Genomic DNA, 16,416 nt, shown 5'->3' with positions numbered 1-16,416 from the left:
CATCACGAAATCAGAACCACCAGTCTGTGTGTGTTCTCGCGGGAGGGAACACCGCCCAAGTCGCCCTGACACTGTCCGTAGCTGATTAGACCGTGTCAGAGGGAAGAGATTACGCCCCTTGCCATTTAGTTAGAAACGCCCCATTAGGTTCAGAGGCTTATGTACATATCGGGCGCTAAATATAATTCTGAGGGCTCGTAGTCTTTCAGAGGGGGTTTTTCTACATTTGATCGAGGCTAGGGAGCCTTCTTAAGCCCACATTTACCATCGTACCTGGAAGGCCAACTTTCGTTGGTATGAGGATCATCACAATCTACCACACTTGTGTTTTTTTTCTCTGTCCAGAATTCTGTCCTTTCTGTAGGGTGGCCTAGATGAAGGTTTGGCACTTAGCTACCTAGAGGGGCAGGTGTCAGCACTTCCCATCTTGTTTAGTCGCCCATTGGCATCTAAGACTGACAGCAAGCTTTTCTGCAGGGGGTTGCTCACACGGTTCCACCTTATCGTCCTCCGATTCCTTCTTGGGATCTCAATTTGGGTTTGCAGGTGTTGTTGTCGGCTCCCTTTGAACCCTTGCGAGAAATCTCCCTTCGTCTTTTATTCTGGAAAGCTTAATGGCTGCTTTATCCTTCCGGATTCCATTTCTGTCTCCATCAGGATAAGTCAGTGCTCTGTGTGGGGACATCCATTTATTTATTTTTTTTCAACGGTTTCGGCCTTTCATCTGAACGAGGACACTATTTTGCCTGTCTCTTAGTCATACGAGTGGGAGCGGTTTCTCAACAACCTGGATGTCTGCCCCTTGTGGTCTTAGGTTTCTCTCACTGCTTCCTTTCGGAGGTCGGATTCCTTGTTTATTCTCCCGGATGGGCCTAGGAAGGGTTTTGGCGGCCTTTTAAGGCCACTTTCACTTTCTGCAGAGTGGTTGGCGCCTCCTGGGCTGTGCGCAATCAGAATTCTGCTTTTCAAGTGTTCAAGGCCGCTACCTGGCCTTCCTTGCACTTTTTTGTCAAATTCTATCAGGTTCACACATTTGCTTCTGCAGAGGCTTTCCTTGGACGCAAGATTTTGCAGGTATCAGTGGCGTAAGTGACCATCTTCTTCTTTTTATTTTTTTTCTGTTCCTGCCCCTGGGTTCTGCTTTAGGACATCACACGGCCAGTGTCCCCCAATGTAATGAAGGAAAAAACCATTCTTTTAGTACTCTGCATAAAATCCTTTTCTTGTCCAGTTCAATTGGATGGACAGCTCCCACTGGTTTTCTGTTTCTCATGGTTCTCTGTTGGAGGGATTCTCGATCTTTGTGACTTTTTTTTTTTTTTTTTTTTTTTTTTTTTTTTTTTTACTTTCCTGGTTTCTACTTCTCCTACTGCTTACGGACAGACTGAATTATCTCTGTGTCTGTAGGTGGGGTATATCCTCTAGGAAGGGCTACAATATTTAATTCTTTGTGACTAGCCTCCTAGTGGCAACAGCATATACCCATGGTCTGTGTCCCCCAATGAACTGGACGAGAAAAGGATTTTATGGCGAGTACTTAAAAAAAATAAAAAAATTATAATAATAATTTTTACTAATCTTGCACAAATCTCTTTTAATGTGTGTTTAGTGCAATTGTACAACTGTCACAATGGTGGCAGCAGTAATGTAAAGAATTGTCAATGATAGTAAATGTTGCAGTAATAAATGTCAAATATTATCGTTTAACATTTGGCATTTCTTTCTTTAATTTCAGCCCCAAGATGTTGACAAGGGTAAGTTGCATAGTACACGATTTGTGAGTAAGTGGTTACGAGAGGCATTTGCGAAAGCTGTGCGTTAGTCCGCTCCGACTATGATTAGAGTAAAAGAAGGTTTAGAACGTGTTTTTTTTCCACTATAGGAACGGCAAACATTTTTATTTATTTTTTTAACCATAGGAAATGGTCATAGTTCATTTTACAGTTTACAAGAAGTGTAGATGCCTTTCTTGAAAAAGTTAATTAATTACCCATATTGTGTTTTACATAGCTATAGTAAGTGTTGCAGGGATTTGTTTGGTTTGTATTTTATTGGGAATGATTTAAAATGTTTCCCTTTTTTTTTTTTGTTTTATGTTTGTACTCTCTAGCATCTCCCTGCAGTAAGCCCACAAATGCGCATTATGCTAATGAAGAACCAAAGAGTCTGCTGTGGGGTCTGGGGTATGCATTAGCATACAGCGCACTGACCATCTGCAGGCTTGCTGCAGGAGAATGCAAACACTAAAAATGACATATTTGGAATCCGGGTCTTTTATGCTATTCACTTATTGCAGTAGTTTATTTCTTAATATAGATAATCGAAAATGCAAACAAAATCACGGAAAATTCTTTAAAAATACCCTTAACATAAAAACTTGATTTAAAGAGGCTCTGTCACCAGATTTTGCAGCCCCTATCTGCTATTGCAGCAGATAGGCGCTGCAATGTAGATAAGAGTAACGTTTTTATTTTTAAAAAACGAGCATTTTTGGCCAAGTTATGACCATTTTCGTATTTATGCAAATGAGGCTTGCAAAAGTACAACTGGGCGTGTTGAAAAGTAAAAGTCCAAGTGGGCGTGTATTATGTGCGTACATCGGGGCGTGTTTACTACTTTTACTAGCTGGGCGTTCTGATGAGAAGTATCATCCACTTCTCTTCAGAACGCCCAGCTTCTGGCAGTGCAGATCTGTGACGTCACTCACAGGTCCTGCATCGTGTCGGCACCAGAGGCTACAGTTGATTCTGCAGCAGCATCAGCATTTGCAGGTAAGTAGCTACATCGACTTACCTGCAAACGCCGATGCTGCTGCAGAATCATCTGTAGCCTCTGGTGCCGGCACGATGCAGGACCTGTGAGTGACGTCACAGCGTGATCTCTGGAGAACACGGCTGTGTCTGCACTGCCAGAAGCTGGGCGTTGTGAAGAGAAGTGGATGATACTTCTATACACAACGCCCAGCTAGTAAAAGTAGTAAACACGCCCCGATGTACGCACATAATACACGCCCAGTTGTACTTTTACTTTTCAACACGCCCAGTTGTACTTTTGCAAGCCTCATTTGCATAAATACGAAAATAGTCATAACTTGGCCAAAAATGCTCGTTTTTTAAAAATAAAAACGTTACTGTTATCTCCATTGCAGGGCCGATCTGCTGCAATAGCAGATAGGGGTGCAAAATCTGGTGACAGAGCCTCTTTAAACAAGTCATTTACTGCTGAGACATTCCCTATCAATGTTTATTTTAGGCCTTGCTCAAACACTGAAGATCTGCTGCAGATTTTGCATGCATATTTTACGCCTAAAACAGAATGGAGTCCAGTAGAGCATACCAAAAGGCCTACCTATTATATATTTCTTCAGTTTAGGTTCTGTTCCTGGTTTTGCCATAAAATAGAAATGCAAAATCTGTAGGAGTTATTCACTGTTGAACAAGATTTTTCAGGGAAAGAAAAAGCGCTATCCTAAGGATGTCAACAATTGTGGTCTAACCGCCAATCCTAGGCAGCTGTACAAAGCTAAATACCTCTTTTGCTAAGCTCTTAATTTTTTTAATGACCCATCAGAAGATCTGTAAAAGTGAACATTTTCTCTTTTTTTCTATGAAATTATTGTAATGGAAATGTTTTTATATCGGTTTTTCTTTATTAGGACCTGGTTCAACCAAGGATCTTCTTAAGTCCATCAATGATAACTTTGCTGGATCTACCGGTTGGGAGGGAGTAGAATATCCTTTTTGTCTGTATTTTGCATTTTCTACACAAGCACATACTATTTATCAACAATAGCAGTCCTTGCATGTAAACTTATAGCATGTGAGCTACGCTGTTTCCGTAACTACTATTCAGTTCTATGGGACTTACGGAAACGGTGTAGCTCAGTGAGTTACGCCGTTGACGTAACTCCCGACCATGTAATCAGGAAGTGGCCGGGAGGCAGTGCGAGCAAAAAAAGCCAGAACGGGTTTAGGGGGCCCCGTTCTAGAGATGGATGCGGGTCTCAACTCTGGGGGTCCGCACCTATCTGACATTTATAGCCTGTGGATATATATTCAGGAAAACCGCAGCACAGCCACAAAAAATTCTTCCATGTGAAAGGACAACTCCCCAAACATGGGTGGTGCATGCAGTAAAGAATCCCAGGCCCAAGGGAGAGTCATCAATATGCAATGGAAGAAAGGAACTGCAGCACTCAAGATAATCCATGCTTGATAAAGACCCATTCATGGGTTGAAACGTTGCAACTGTTTTTATGCTTGGTGAATAAATCAAATACACTTCTTTGGATTATCTTGAGTGCTGCAGTTCCTTTCTTCGATTGCATATCCTGTGGATGTGTCATAAATGTCCTTCATTGGAAAACCCCTATAAGGATCAGACCGGGTATGAAAAATATGGTTCCTTGATTTTGTTTTAAAAGATCAGTCATTGGAATAAAGTTTAAGATGAGAATCCATTCAGGAAACTACTTAAGGCCCTTTTACACGGGCCAATTCTCGGGCAAATGCTCATTCATAGAACGCTCGTTGCCGATAATTGCCCTGTAAACAAGGCAGCGATCAGCAGATGAACGAGCAGATGTCCACCTTCTGATTGTATCGTGTTAAAAATATTATCGTTTGTCGGCAGCACATCTCCCTGTTTAAGCAGGACGTGCTACCGACCTGATGATGCATGGGGACGAGCGATCGGAGTAACGAGTGCTCGTCCCCATGCTAGCTCCTTGTGAAAGGCGCAAATGTGAGCCGAGATGGCTCGTTCGGCGCTCGTTTACTCTGCCCAGCACGGCCCATGTAAGAGGACCTTTAGACAACAATGCTCAAAAACATTTTTAAGGGTCCGTGCACGTGGCGGGTCCCGCAGCAAAATCCGCTGCAGAATTATTCCTCCCATTGACTTCAATGGGAGATTCGGGCAGGACGAACAGGCAGGATCCTTTTCTCCCGCTAGCTGAAGAAATCAGCTAGCGGCAAAAGAAGTGTCTGACTCCCATTGAAATAAATGGGAGGTGGAATACCGCCGCGTGAACAGGGCCTTATTGCCACAAATACTACAAATTGTGTCAATGGAGCAATATGAAAGAACTGAACTCACAGCTGTAGAATGGCAAAACTCAAGTACTGCCCTCCTGTTATGGCTACAGAGTACATCTGAATTTATTGTAGTCTATAATATAGAGCCCACAAGGCTTATTTAGTTTGCACAATGTAGTTGAAAATGGGCAGTGCCGAGGTCCTGTATCTTAGGCTTTTTTCACATCTGCCTTGCTAGACCTATCCCATAGAGTATGTCCGGTTCTGCCGAAGTTTTCATCACTGTTTTTCCGTAAAAAACAGCAGAATCTTTAATGGGGGCTCCTAGCAGAGCCTCCGATGCGGATGTTAATGCAGCCTAAATTACATTGATAATGAGTGTATTAAAAAGTATGCCCTATTTTGGAGCATCTCTGAATTTGAGGTTACTTAGCGTTAAGTTGTGTAATTGCATTCACAACAGCTTCTGATCCTGGTGAGGTTGTGACCTAGAGGACGTGGTTTTGGTGAACCCACGAATAGACCAAAAACGAGAAGCCCCCCCCCCCCCTTTTGGTTGGAGTAGTTTGTTTGAGCCAGTTTTGAGGAAGATGGGTTCTCTTGCCGCCCGTACCCTCTGGATGAAAGCTCGTACCTGGGCGACATCCTGATCAAGTCTTCTTCCAGGGAGGACAATGAGACTGCTCTTCAGATTACTCTGGACACGGAGTTGATTCGGTTGGATTGTTAACCGATTCAAATCTTGCCTGTCCCTGCAGATTGTGTTCTTGGCGGTCGCCGTGACACTCGCTCTGCAAAAGTTTTCCTTCCACCAGAGCATCTATCAATTTTTCAGGATGGGTTTCGTTCCTTTCAGACAGCCGTTCTGATTTCCCTGCTTCTGCATGTTCTTGGGACTGTGGTGGCTTCAATCAAAACCATTCCCTTTGCGCAGTTCCACGTGCGCCCTCTACAACGGGAACCCCCCCCCCCTCCCTTTGAACTGATCTTTATTTCTCTGGATCTGTAGTTCATACTTCCTCTTGCAGTCCAATGCTTGCTTCAGTGGTAGATCACCTCCCTCTGGCCGTTTCTTCCTGCCACTGATCTGTCTGATCCTCTCCACAGATACCAGTCTCGGGTTGGCGGGCTCTTTTCGGAACCTTACGGCTCAGGAGCTGTTGTCTCCACGGGAATCCTCCCTTCCCATCAACCTTCCGTAATGGTGAGCCATTTTCCTGTTCCTTCTGCACTGGACGTCATCGCTGTCAGGACATCTGGTGTGTGTTTCAATGGACAATGCCACGGCCGTGGCTTATCTCAAACACCAGGGCTTCACTCGCAGCATGGTGGTGATGGACGAGGCAGCAAAGGTTCTGGCCTCGGTGAAAGTTTGCGTTCTGTCTCAGACGGCAGTACTCATTCCCGGGGTTGACAAATCGGTCGCAGGCTTCCTGAGCCGCGAAAAGGTGGATCCTGGGTAGTGGTCTCTTCACCAGGAGGCCTTCAATCAAATATGTCTCCGGTGGGTCACCGTGACGTGGACCTGAAGTCCTCTATGTTAAATCGCTAGGTACCTTGCCTTATATCCTGAGCACAAGATCCGGACACTCTCGTGGCGCCGTAGTCCGACATTAGTCTCCTGTATGTCTTTCCTCTTCTGCCGTGGCTCCTCCAATGGCGCAAGGCAGAAGGGACTCCAGCCATTTTGGTAGTCCCGTTTTGGCCATGCCGTTGTTGGTATGCAGACTTTGTCACTGTTGGCCGACGTCCCGTGGCCCTTGCCTCTCCCTGACCTTCTCGCTCAGGGACCTCTCATTCACCAGAATTTAAGGTCGCTACGTTTAACGGCTTGGCTGTTGAGGCCGCAGCTTTGAGGGCTCGTGTTCTCTTTGGTGTTTTTCTCACTATGCTCAAGGCTAGGAAGCTGCCTTCAGCCTGCATTTACGATCGTGCATGGAAGACCTACCATCGTTTGTGCGTTTGTGTGAGGATTGCAAGTTTTCCCTCAAGGTTTCTTTATCCAGAATTCTTTCCTTTTTGCAGGGTGGTCTGGATCAATGTTTGGCACTTAGCTCCCTGATAGGATAGATGACTGCACTCTCCATTTTGTTTGGTTGCCCGTTGACATCTAAGGCTGACATCAAGACGTTTCCGCAGAGGGGTGGCTGATGCGGTCGTGTGTCTGTCCCCCCCCCCCCCCCGTTATAGTCTTCCGATCCCTTCTTGGTATCTCAATTTGGTTTTAGCGGTCTTTAAAGTCGGCTACTTTTAAACCTTTGCGAGACATCTGAGTCTTTTGTCCTGGAAAGTCTTTTTTTTCTGGTCACGATCTTCATCCGGTGGGTCTGAGTTGGCGGCTCTCCTGCTATTCCCCATTTTTTACTCTTTATCAAGACAAGGCAGTGCTCCCACAGTGTAGTATTTTTTTTTCCCAAGTTTGTTTCGGCTTTCTACATGAATTGAGGATAATGTTTTGCCATCTTTTTGTCCATCTCCCAGTCATCGGAGGGAGCATTTCCTGCACAAACTGGATGTCGTCCACGCCTTGCAGACTTAACTTCCTGTCACTGCTTCCATCAGGAGGTCGGCTTCAATGTACATACTCCCGGAGGGAGGGTCCCAGGAAAGGTTTGGCGGCCTCCATGGCCACCATTGCTTGTTTGATTCAACTGATTGTTCACAACGTTTATCAGGTTTGGGGACAGGTTCCCCCTTTTCCGTCTCACGGCCAACTCTATCAGAGCGGTTGGAGCTTCCTGAGCTTTGTGCCATCAGACCTCTGCCCTTCAGTTGTGCAAGGTTGCCATGTGGTCTTCTTTGCAAACCTTTTTGTCACGTTTTACCAGGTGCACATCTTTGCTTCTGCAGACACTCCCCTAAGTCGCGTGGTCTTGCAGGCACTTGTGAAATAGCTGACCATGTCCTGTGTTCTTTTCCTACGCCTGTGGACTGCTCTAGAGTGCCCCACAATCTGTTCCCCAACGAAACAAAACAGAAATCAATCCTTTTCTTGTCCAGTATATTGGAGAACACTGCTCCCACCCATTTGTGTGTACGAGGTTTTTTTTATGTTTGTGATTGAGAAATCTCCCCCATTTTGTTCCGATGGTCCGAGTGGAGGGATATGAGCGCTTTCTTTTTGAATTTGGGAGTTGGTGTCGACAGATCCTGGAATACAGCTGTCCCTTCCCCCTGGAAGGTTCTTCTGTCAACTCCGCTTCTGCTTTTCCCAGCCTATTTGTCCTGTAGGAGATTATAATTTCCAGTTTCTCAGGTGGGATGTTGTCCGGATTTCTACTGTAATGTTTTCCCACTATCCAAGGCATCGGATCAGTCCATTCTAACCTGGAGCTTGTGAAGTTGGAGTTTTTGCGGGGTATCCCTGTAATTGGTGGTAGCATTTCCAGGTACATCCAGGGAGACTTCCTTTACTCATTGGGATGGTTTTGACCCTTTTCTGGACGTGAGAAGCCTCCTGCCCTCTCGGTTTCGTCACTGAGCAGCCCGACACGAGGCAGTGACGTTATCATGCCGGTCTGCGCCAAGCCACACAGACCAGAGGAGCAGAGGGATCTCCTCCATCTGTCGTTGGACAGAGGTTAGGCGAGTATTATTTTTATTAGGCACTATTGGGGCATTATATTGTGTGAGGCAGCTATGGGGACGTTATGCTGTGCGAGGGCAGCTATGGGGGCATTAGACTGCACGGGGCAGCTATGAGGGCAGTAAACTGTGGAGGGCAGTGTCTGGGTATATTATATACAGTAGTATACAGCAGATTCATGGAATATATATTCCATGGCATGGCATTCAAATAGGGGGCATGGCATGCAAAAGGGAGTGTGGCCTAAAAATTGCTCATTAATCGTAGTCTGAGTTGCATGTTTGTTTAATCGAGATTTTGATTTAGGTCATAATTGCCGAGCCCTAGGTCGTTACTTTTTTTTTTCTTTTTTGTGTTATGTCTGTCCTTGCTATACTTTACACTTCTTAACTATTGCAAACAATGAAGAAACATGAAGACAAGAAGCAGTTGGGAGATTTCTTTGGCATGTGGAACAGTTATGCTGAATGTTACCCTGCAACGTAAGTGGTACCTGTTGTTGCATATATGATTCCTATTATGCATGACATGCAAAATTATATAATCCAGTAATAAAGACAAATTCAGCCAAGTCGATGAGCTAGATATTGAGATATATACTAGTCCTTCTCAATGAATTAGAATATCATCAAGAAGTGAATTTATTTCAGTAATTCAATTCAAAAAGTGGAGCTCCTATATTCTATAGATTCATTACACACAGAGTGATCTATTTGCAGCATATTTTTTTTTATTTTAATGTTGGTTATGGCTAACAGTTAATGAAAACTGCAAACACCACTTGGTCTAAAGTAAAAACACGCCCAGTTGGGCATTAAAGGCACTCTGTCACCAGATTTTGCAGCCCCTATCTGCTATTGCAGCAGATCGGCGCTGCAATGTAGATTACAGTAACGTTTTTATTTTTAAAAAACGAGCATTTTTGGCCAAGTTATGACCATTTTCGTATTTATGCAAATGAGGCTTGCAAAAGTACAACTGGGCGTGTTGAAAAGTAAAAGTACAACTGGGCGTGTATTATGTGCGTACATCGGGGCGTTTTTACTAGCTGGGCGTTCTGACGAGAAGTATCATCCACTTCTCTTCAGAACGCCCAGCTTCTGGCAGTGCAGACACACAGCGTGTTCTCGAGAGATCACGCTGTGACGTCACTCACTTCCTGCCCCAGGTCCTGCATCGTGTCGGCCACATCGGCACCAGAGGCTACATTTCATTCTGCAGCAGCATCGGCGTTTGCAGGTAAGTAGCTACATCGACTTACCTGCAAACGCCGATGCTGCTGCAGAATCAACTGTAGCCTCTGGTGCCGATGTGTCCTCGCTCGTCCGACACGATGCAGGACCTGTGAGTGACGTCACAGCGTGATCTCTCGAGAACACGCTGTGTCTGCACTGCCAGAAGCTGGGCGTTCTGAAGAGAAGTGGATGATACTTCTCGTCAGAACGCCCAGCTAGTAAAAGTGGTAAAAACGCCCCGATGTACGCACATAATACACGCCCACTTGGACTTTTGCAAGCCTCATTTGTATAAATACAAAAATGGTCATAACTTGGGCAAAAATGCTCGTTTTAAAAAAAAATAAAAATGTTACTGTAATCTACATTGCAGCGCCGATCTGCTGCAATAGCAGATAGGGGTTGCAAAATCTGGTGACAGAGCCTCTTTAAGAAAGTAATTAACATAAAGCTAAAATCGCTCCCAACGTGGTAAAAATAGATAGTTTTTCTAAATAAAAAGCAGTTTACTGCAACCTTATACCTGGTCTTAATTTCTTGTGATTTAGCATGTCCATGTATTATATTTACAGACCATTGACTTCAATGGGGTCAATTGGTTTTCTTGTTAATCGGGTGACTTGGCACTATTGGTAAATGCTCCTGCCGCTTGGTGGCAACGCTAAGTAGGAAAGAGTCTTTTTGATCCACCCAATTTATTAAGAGCTGCACACCTCTTGCTAAATTTGTCACATCTTTGGCTATAAGGGTGACAGGAATTGTGCCAGTTTTCTGGTGTAAATTACGGTAAATCTGTTCTGATGGAGGCCCACTTTTTGCTAAACATCACCCCTTTTCCCACCACTTTCGGAATGTGGCAAAAATTTTAGTGCAACTATTAACTGTTCTAAATTTGCGTCTTTTTCTTATGCTAGTCTAAACCTTTTGATCTATTACCCCCACCCCTCCCTTCCCCTCTGTTTCCTTGTGGATTACAACTAACCATTAGTGACCCATTACACGGGCCAACAATCAGCCGAGCGAGCATTCTTTTGAACGCTCGTTCCAAATTATTGGCCCGTGTAAACATGGCAGCGATCAGCTGACAAACGAGCAAACGCTGTGTAAACGGGTTGTGCTGCCGACAATGATTTAAACTAATGGGGACCAAACGATCGTATGATCGTTCTTCCACATGCAGCATAGCATTGGCCTGTGTAAAAGGGCCTTTTAACGTGCGCCGATTTGACTTATATCGTTGATCAGCACTCGTTATGGGCAGAAACAAACCCTACTCACCCTTAGGCGTTCCAATGGGGAAACTCCCTGTGCTCAATTTCTAATCTGAGGACCCTTTCCACCAAAAACCATTGTCCAAACTGGAGAGCCTCTCTTAAAACCTGTATTCGCCCCTTTCAATCCCAACACTACATTAGGTACAAAATAAGTTTTGTTTGTGTTGTAACTCACTGAATGAAAGATTACAATGTGTGGGTTACATATGCTTAGTAACAATCTGTTCTTCTGTCTCTTTGCAGTATGGACGATATGGCAGTTGATAGTGATGAAGAAGTAGATTACAGTAAAATGGACCAGGTAAGTCTTCGTCCAGTTCTTTGGCCCTGTTCATATTATGTTTGCGATGTCTGTTTCGCATGTACATCGGAAAAGTTTCCAATGTACATGCTAAAAGTGTCCATAGGCTTCCATTGCCATTCGGAGGCTAAAAGACTTTCCTTTTAGTCCATACCGCTTTATTCAGCAAAAAAATAAAAATGTATGTTTAACGGATACAATAATTGCCTTATGGGTGATTGATGTCACTATATGGCATCTGACACAGGCCTCCATTTAACGCTTAAGTCGGGAAGCTCCAGTGGCGTCACTGGAGTTTTTCTTGGTCAAACACACTTTTTGCTTGCTTTAGGGACTATACTGACACATGAGAGCACATATACGGACACTGCTTCCTAATCACCAGGGCCACCGCTCCAAACAGGCAGAGATTATGGTATCTGGACTGAACAACAACAGTTTGCTCCTTCCCTCTCTGCACTAAGACTACACCGTTCCCCCTGCCAAACATAGCGTAGATGTCCGCATTCAGCACTTTGTTTAAAAAAGTGCGGTATTCGGAGGTACTGTAGGTGACGCATGGTTCTCTCTGAGCGGTCCTGACTGGAGGTGGTGGGACCTCTGCAGGTTACTGTCCCTTAAATCCAGGCGCAGGCTAAAGTTTTGTATTGTGCGGGATGGATCTGAGCATTGTCCATTTTATTTGTGCTCTTTCCCCGTTTTGCTCCAACATTATGTGGTGAATTACAGAGGGGAGAGAACGAACTGCACAAGCCACAATTGAGTCCATAAGGAGGAGAGTGGGAGACCAGGAAGGTGAGCGGCTTATGTAGTGGCAAGGATGCGAGCCAGCAATATCAAGTGTGCCACTGCCTATGCTAAACAGGAACTGTGTGTCCTGGGAGGAGACCCACGTCCCGGGCACTGGCATCTACTGTGGTGAGCACTGCCCACCTTGATGCTATAAGAGGGGAGAAATGTGTATGGGTGACGTATCCCACTATACCGGGTACAGTGGGATACGTTGCAACCATCCGTCGTGAGTCCTTCCTCCGACGGAAGGCCGCAACGTCATGTGAATAGGGCCTTTGTCCACTTTCACATGGCAGTATTATTAAAAAGCCTAGGAGTGGAAACTCCAGAGCAAATATAATGGAAAGATTTTTGTCACTTGCAAGTTTTGAACTCCTGGTTTTGGCTTACTAACATTGAAGTAAATACGAACTAAAATACTGTCTGAAAGTGGCCTATAGATTAGATCTTGGAAATTATCATAATTAACAAAATTTTATGTTTAAACATTTTTAAGATGATATTTTTTTTTTTTTACATTTTCCAATTTTTCTATAGTTAATAATAATAAAGAAAATCCTCAAATCTTGGCCTCATAATAGACTAACACTACCTGCTATGTAGAGATCACAGGCAGGATTACATTGACAGGTGACGCCTCTGTTATGAAGCTGGAGGCATATAAGAGGATTCACAAATGATAATGGGTAATGGACACAGCTCTTCTTCTACCCCTCCCTGCACATTAACCTCTGCACAGGTCACAGAGCATGCCCACAACAATCCCCCATGGAAGTCAATAAGTCCTCTCCAGACTACAGGTTCCTATGATCCATGTGACTGCTGTAAAACATACCTCTGAATCCTGTTAACTGAGCAAAGCAGCTGTACAGGGAGGATGGCCATCCCTACAATCATATACAGAAAATAAAATCAGATTAGAAAAAAAAAAATGTTTCACTATCTGGTTTTATTTGGTAAAAAAAAAATATATAAAGAGTAACGGGGAGTTTGGGAACCACTGTCCTCGCGATCAGTGGGGGGTCCCAGAGGTGGGGCAGCGTTCAGACAATCATCACCTATCCTGTGGGTAGGTGATAATTGTAGATTCTGGTACAACCCCTTTTAAATGATTTTTCTAGTTTTATGTAAATTAGGTATAATCACCATATTGTTGAAAAGTTATACAACGTGTAATATACTTTTGTATCAATTCCTCACCGTTTTTAATTTATTTGTTTGCGATCAGTGAAAAAACCACTTGATTATATTGAGTTACCTATTCCAGCTCTTACCTGAGAAGTGGATACAAGTGCTCTGTGATCTAAATACATCCGTATGAGCTGCACGAATCTGTAGGTTGCTATTAGTATTCGTCTCAAGCCCAACCTGTTTTTAGGGTATGTCCAAACAGAGCGTAATTGCTGCAGATTTTTCATCCAGATTTGCGGACAGAAAATCTGCAGCATATTACGGTAGCAGCAAAGTGGATGAGATTGAACAAATGGCATTCACAGGCTGTGGGAAATTTGCATGCAGCAATTGACCTACGGTGCAGATTTTTTAATCTACAGCATGTAATTTTATGCTGCGGACTGGTTGCTTGTTTGTTGTGAATTTTCCCCATTAACCCCTTAGTGACCACCAATACGCCTTTTCACGTTCGTCACTAAGGGGCCTTAGGCTAGGCTGACGCCTTTTCACGTTAGCCCAGTCTAAGTCCTGCACGGGTCTCCCGTGCAGGCTGGAGCCGGGGCTCAGCTGTCTGATGACAGCTGAGCTCCTGCTCCAACGCCCGCGATGGAAGTTTACTTAGATCGCGGCCGTTTAACCTGTTAAATGTCGCCGTCGATAGCGACCGCGGCATTTAACTTGTTTACAGAGGGAGTGAGCTCCCTCTGTCACCCATCGGCGGCCTGCAAATGCAATCGCTGGTCTCAGATGGGGTGTCATGGCAGCCGGGGGCTTGATAAAAGCCCCCAGGTCTGCCCTGGACATATGCCTGTCAGGATGCGCGTTTACCTCCGTAATCTCGCGAGATTTCGTTTCACTTGCCGGTATCTCACAGAAAAGATTCAGAAGTGTCAGGATTCTGAGTACACATGACGTCCAGGCTGGATTTCATGTGTATTCATTATCAGGACACTGTAGTAATGTTAGGGCTTGTGTATGAGGCTGCACATAGTGATATAACTATATCGCTAGTGCAGTGTAAATGAATGGAGAGGAGTGCATGATGCCGATTGGTCAGCGTCATGCACTCCTCTGTACAACGCCCACTTGGTCGAAAGTAAAAATACGCCCACTTGGGCATTAAGAAAGCTCATTAGCATAAACCAAAATCGCTCCTAACGTTGTGAAAAAAGATCGGTTTTTTTAAATAAAAAGCATTACTGTCACCTACATTACAGCGCCGATCTCCTTATGTAGGAGATAGGGCACTTATAATGTGGTGACAGAGCCTCTTTAATACGACTAGGTCTTTGGAAAAATTAAAAAGCTATAGCTTTTGAAATGCAACGATGAAAAAATCGCTCTGTCATTAAGGCCCAAAATAGGATGGTCACTACAGAGTTAAAGTTCACGCTCATTCTAGCTGAAGGACACTGTTTTTTGTGAATTTTGTATTACGTATTGCCCTATACTGTCTACTGCATGTGATAGAAGTGGTCACATATCTAACTTTTTTCTTTTACTTTTGCAGGGAAATAAGAAGGGACCTTTGGGACGATGGGACTTTGATACACAAGAAGAATATAGTGACTACATGAACAATAAAGAGGCTCTGCCCAAGTGAGTATTCTCATTGTTACTTTGTAGATACTAGGAAGCAGCACTCCGAGAAAGAGTTATCCGAACTAGAACCAGATGTCCTACAAATCGTTTTCCATAGTTCTATAAAAAAAAACATTGGTGGCGTTAACCCTTTAGTGACCAGCCTATTTTGGACCTTCATGACCGTGATCTTTTTCCGTTTTTCAAAAGCCATAACTTTTTTTTTTCTTTTTCCGTAGACCTATCTGTGAGAGCTATTTTTTTTGTGGGCTGAGTTGTATTTTTTTAATGCCACTATTTTTGAATATATATGATTTTATTGGTTAACTTTTTGTGTCCGTAATGAAAAAATATGGAATGTGTCCAAAATATACGCAGTTTACTGTGTGGTATAAATAATACAATAACTTTATTCTGTGGGTTGTTATGATTACGGCGATACCAAATGTATATATTTTGTTGTACTACTTTTGCATACTAAAACCATTTTTTTTTTCTTGTACATTACATCGGGGACACAGACTGAGGGTATATGCTGTTGTCACTAGGAGGCTTGACACTAAGAATTAAAAAAATGACCCCACCTACAGACACTAAGCTATCTGTTTTACATTAGTGTTTGTAGGCGGCAGACACGCCTGCTAATGTATCAGTCTTACCATATTTTTTTATGCGTTTTTTCTTCTTCCTTTTTTATCTGGAAAACAGGGCTGACATAAATCTCCCTGTTGTCCCCTCCAAGGCCAGCGCAGTGTCTTACTACAAAAGCATCAGCTCCTTCTCAAAGTGTGAACTACTAAGGAGCTGCTCCTGCTAGTCACACATCTGGGAGATGGAGGGTGAGTGTTATAACATTCCCCCCCCCCCCATCCCTTTTGGACTCCGCTTGTATAGCGCTGACAGACAACGCTACCTGGGGCCCACAGGACTCTGCCCACTGGCCACATAAATTTTTGGGATTTTGCTGACCGCTAACTTCACAGGCACCTTTTCCCAGTCTGCCTGCGGCACCATTTTTTTCAATTTTATAACTGGTGCCATTTTGTGGCGTGTTTACAGTGGGGATGAGGGGGGCTCTAGGATAGCGCATACACTTCTGGATCTGAGTAGGATCGGCCCTAGGCCTCTCTCGATACGGGTTTCTTAGACCTCATTCCCTGAGTGTATTTGCTCACTGTAGGAGTATTTTCCTTGCAGACCTAGGTAAAGACACCGATTACCCCCTTCCTAAGGTATAGAAATCTATTGCTGTTTAGTACCTGAGTGGATTCATAAGTCATATCTTTCTCGCTAGACAACTATCACAGTCCATTATGCATGCTCTAAATGCAGCACTAAATTTCCTTGTGGTCAGCCTGCTTCCCTATATGATTCATGCCGGCCATCTGGCTGTGCCTGTGGCTCCTGCACCCTCTCCACCCTAAGCGTTGCTCGTACC

General features: G+C 44.1%; 1 protein-coding gene across 1 annotated transcript in view; it reads left to right on the top strand.

The window, feature by feature from the left end:
* The window catches only part of IK (IK cytokine), a 61,688-nt gene that overhangs the window by 31,997 nt on the left and 13,275 nt on the right, over positions 1 to 16,416 (top strand). The window contains exons 13-17 of the mRNA XM_075856277.1: positions 1,736 to 1,754; positions 3,656 to 3,732; positions 9,025 to 9,104; positions 11,375 to 11,432; positions 14,908 to 14,996. Coding sequence (XP_075712392.1) covers positions 1,736 to 1,754; positions 3,656 to 3,732; positions 9,025 to 9,104; positions 11,375 to 11,432; positions 14,908 to 14,996 — 323 coding nt within the window. The remainder of the gene's footprint in view (positions 1 to 1,735; positions 1,755 to 3,655; positions 3,733 to 9,024; positions 9,105 to 11,374; positions 11,433 to 14,907; positions 14,997 to 16,416) is intronic.

The sequence above is a fragment of the Rhinoderma darwinii genome, chromosome 3, assembly GCF_050947455.1.
Source record: "Rhinoderma darwinii isolate aRhiDar2 chromosome 3, aRhiDar2.hap1, whole genome shotgun sequence".
Lineage (NCBI taxonomy): Eukaryota > Metazoa > Chordata > Amphibia > Anura > Rhinodermatidae > Rhinoderma > Rhinoderma darwinii.
Note: the sequence above shows the minus strand (reverse complement) of the source record. Positions and strands in the feature narration are given on the sequence as shown.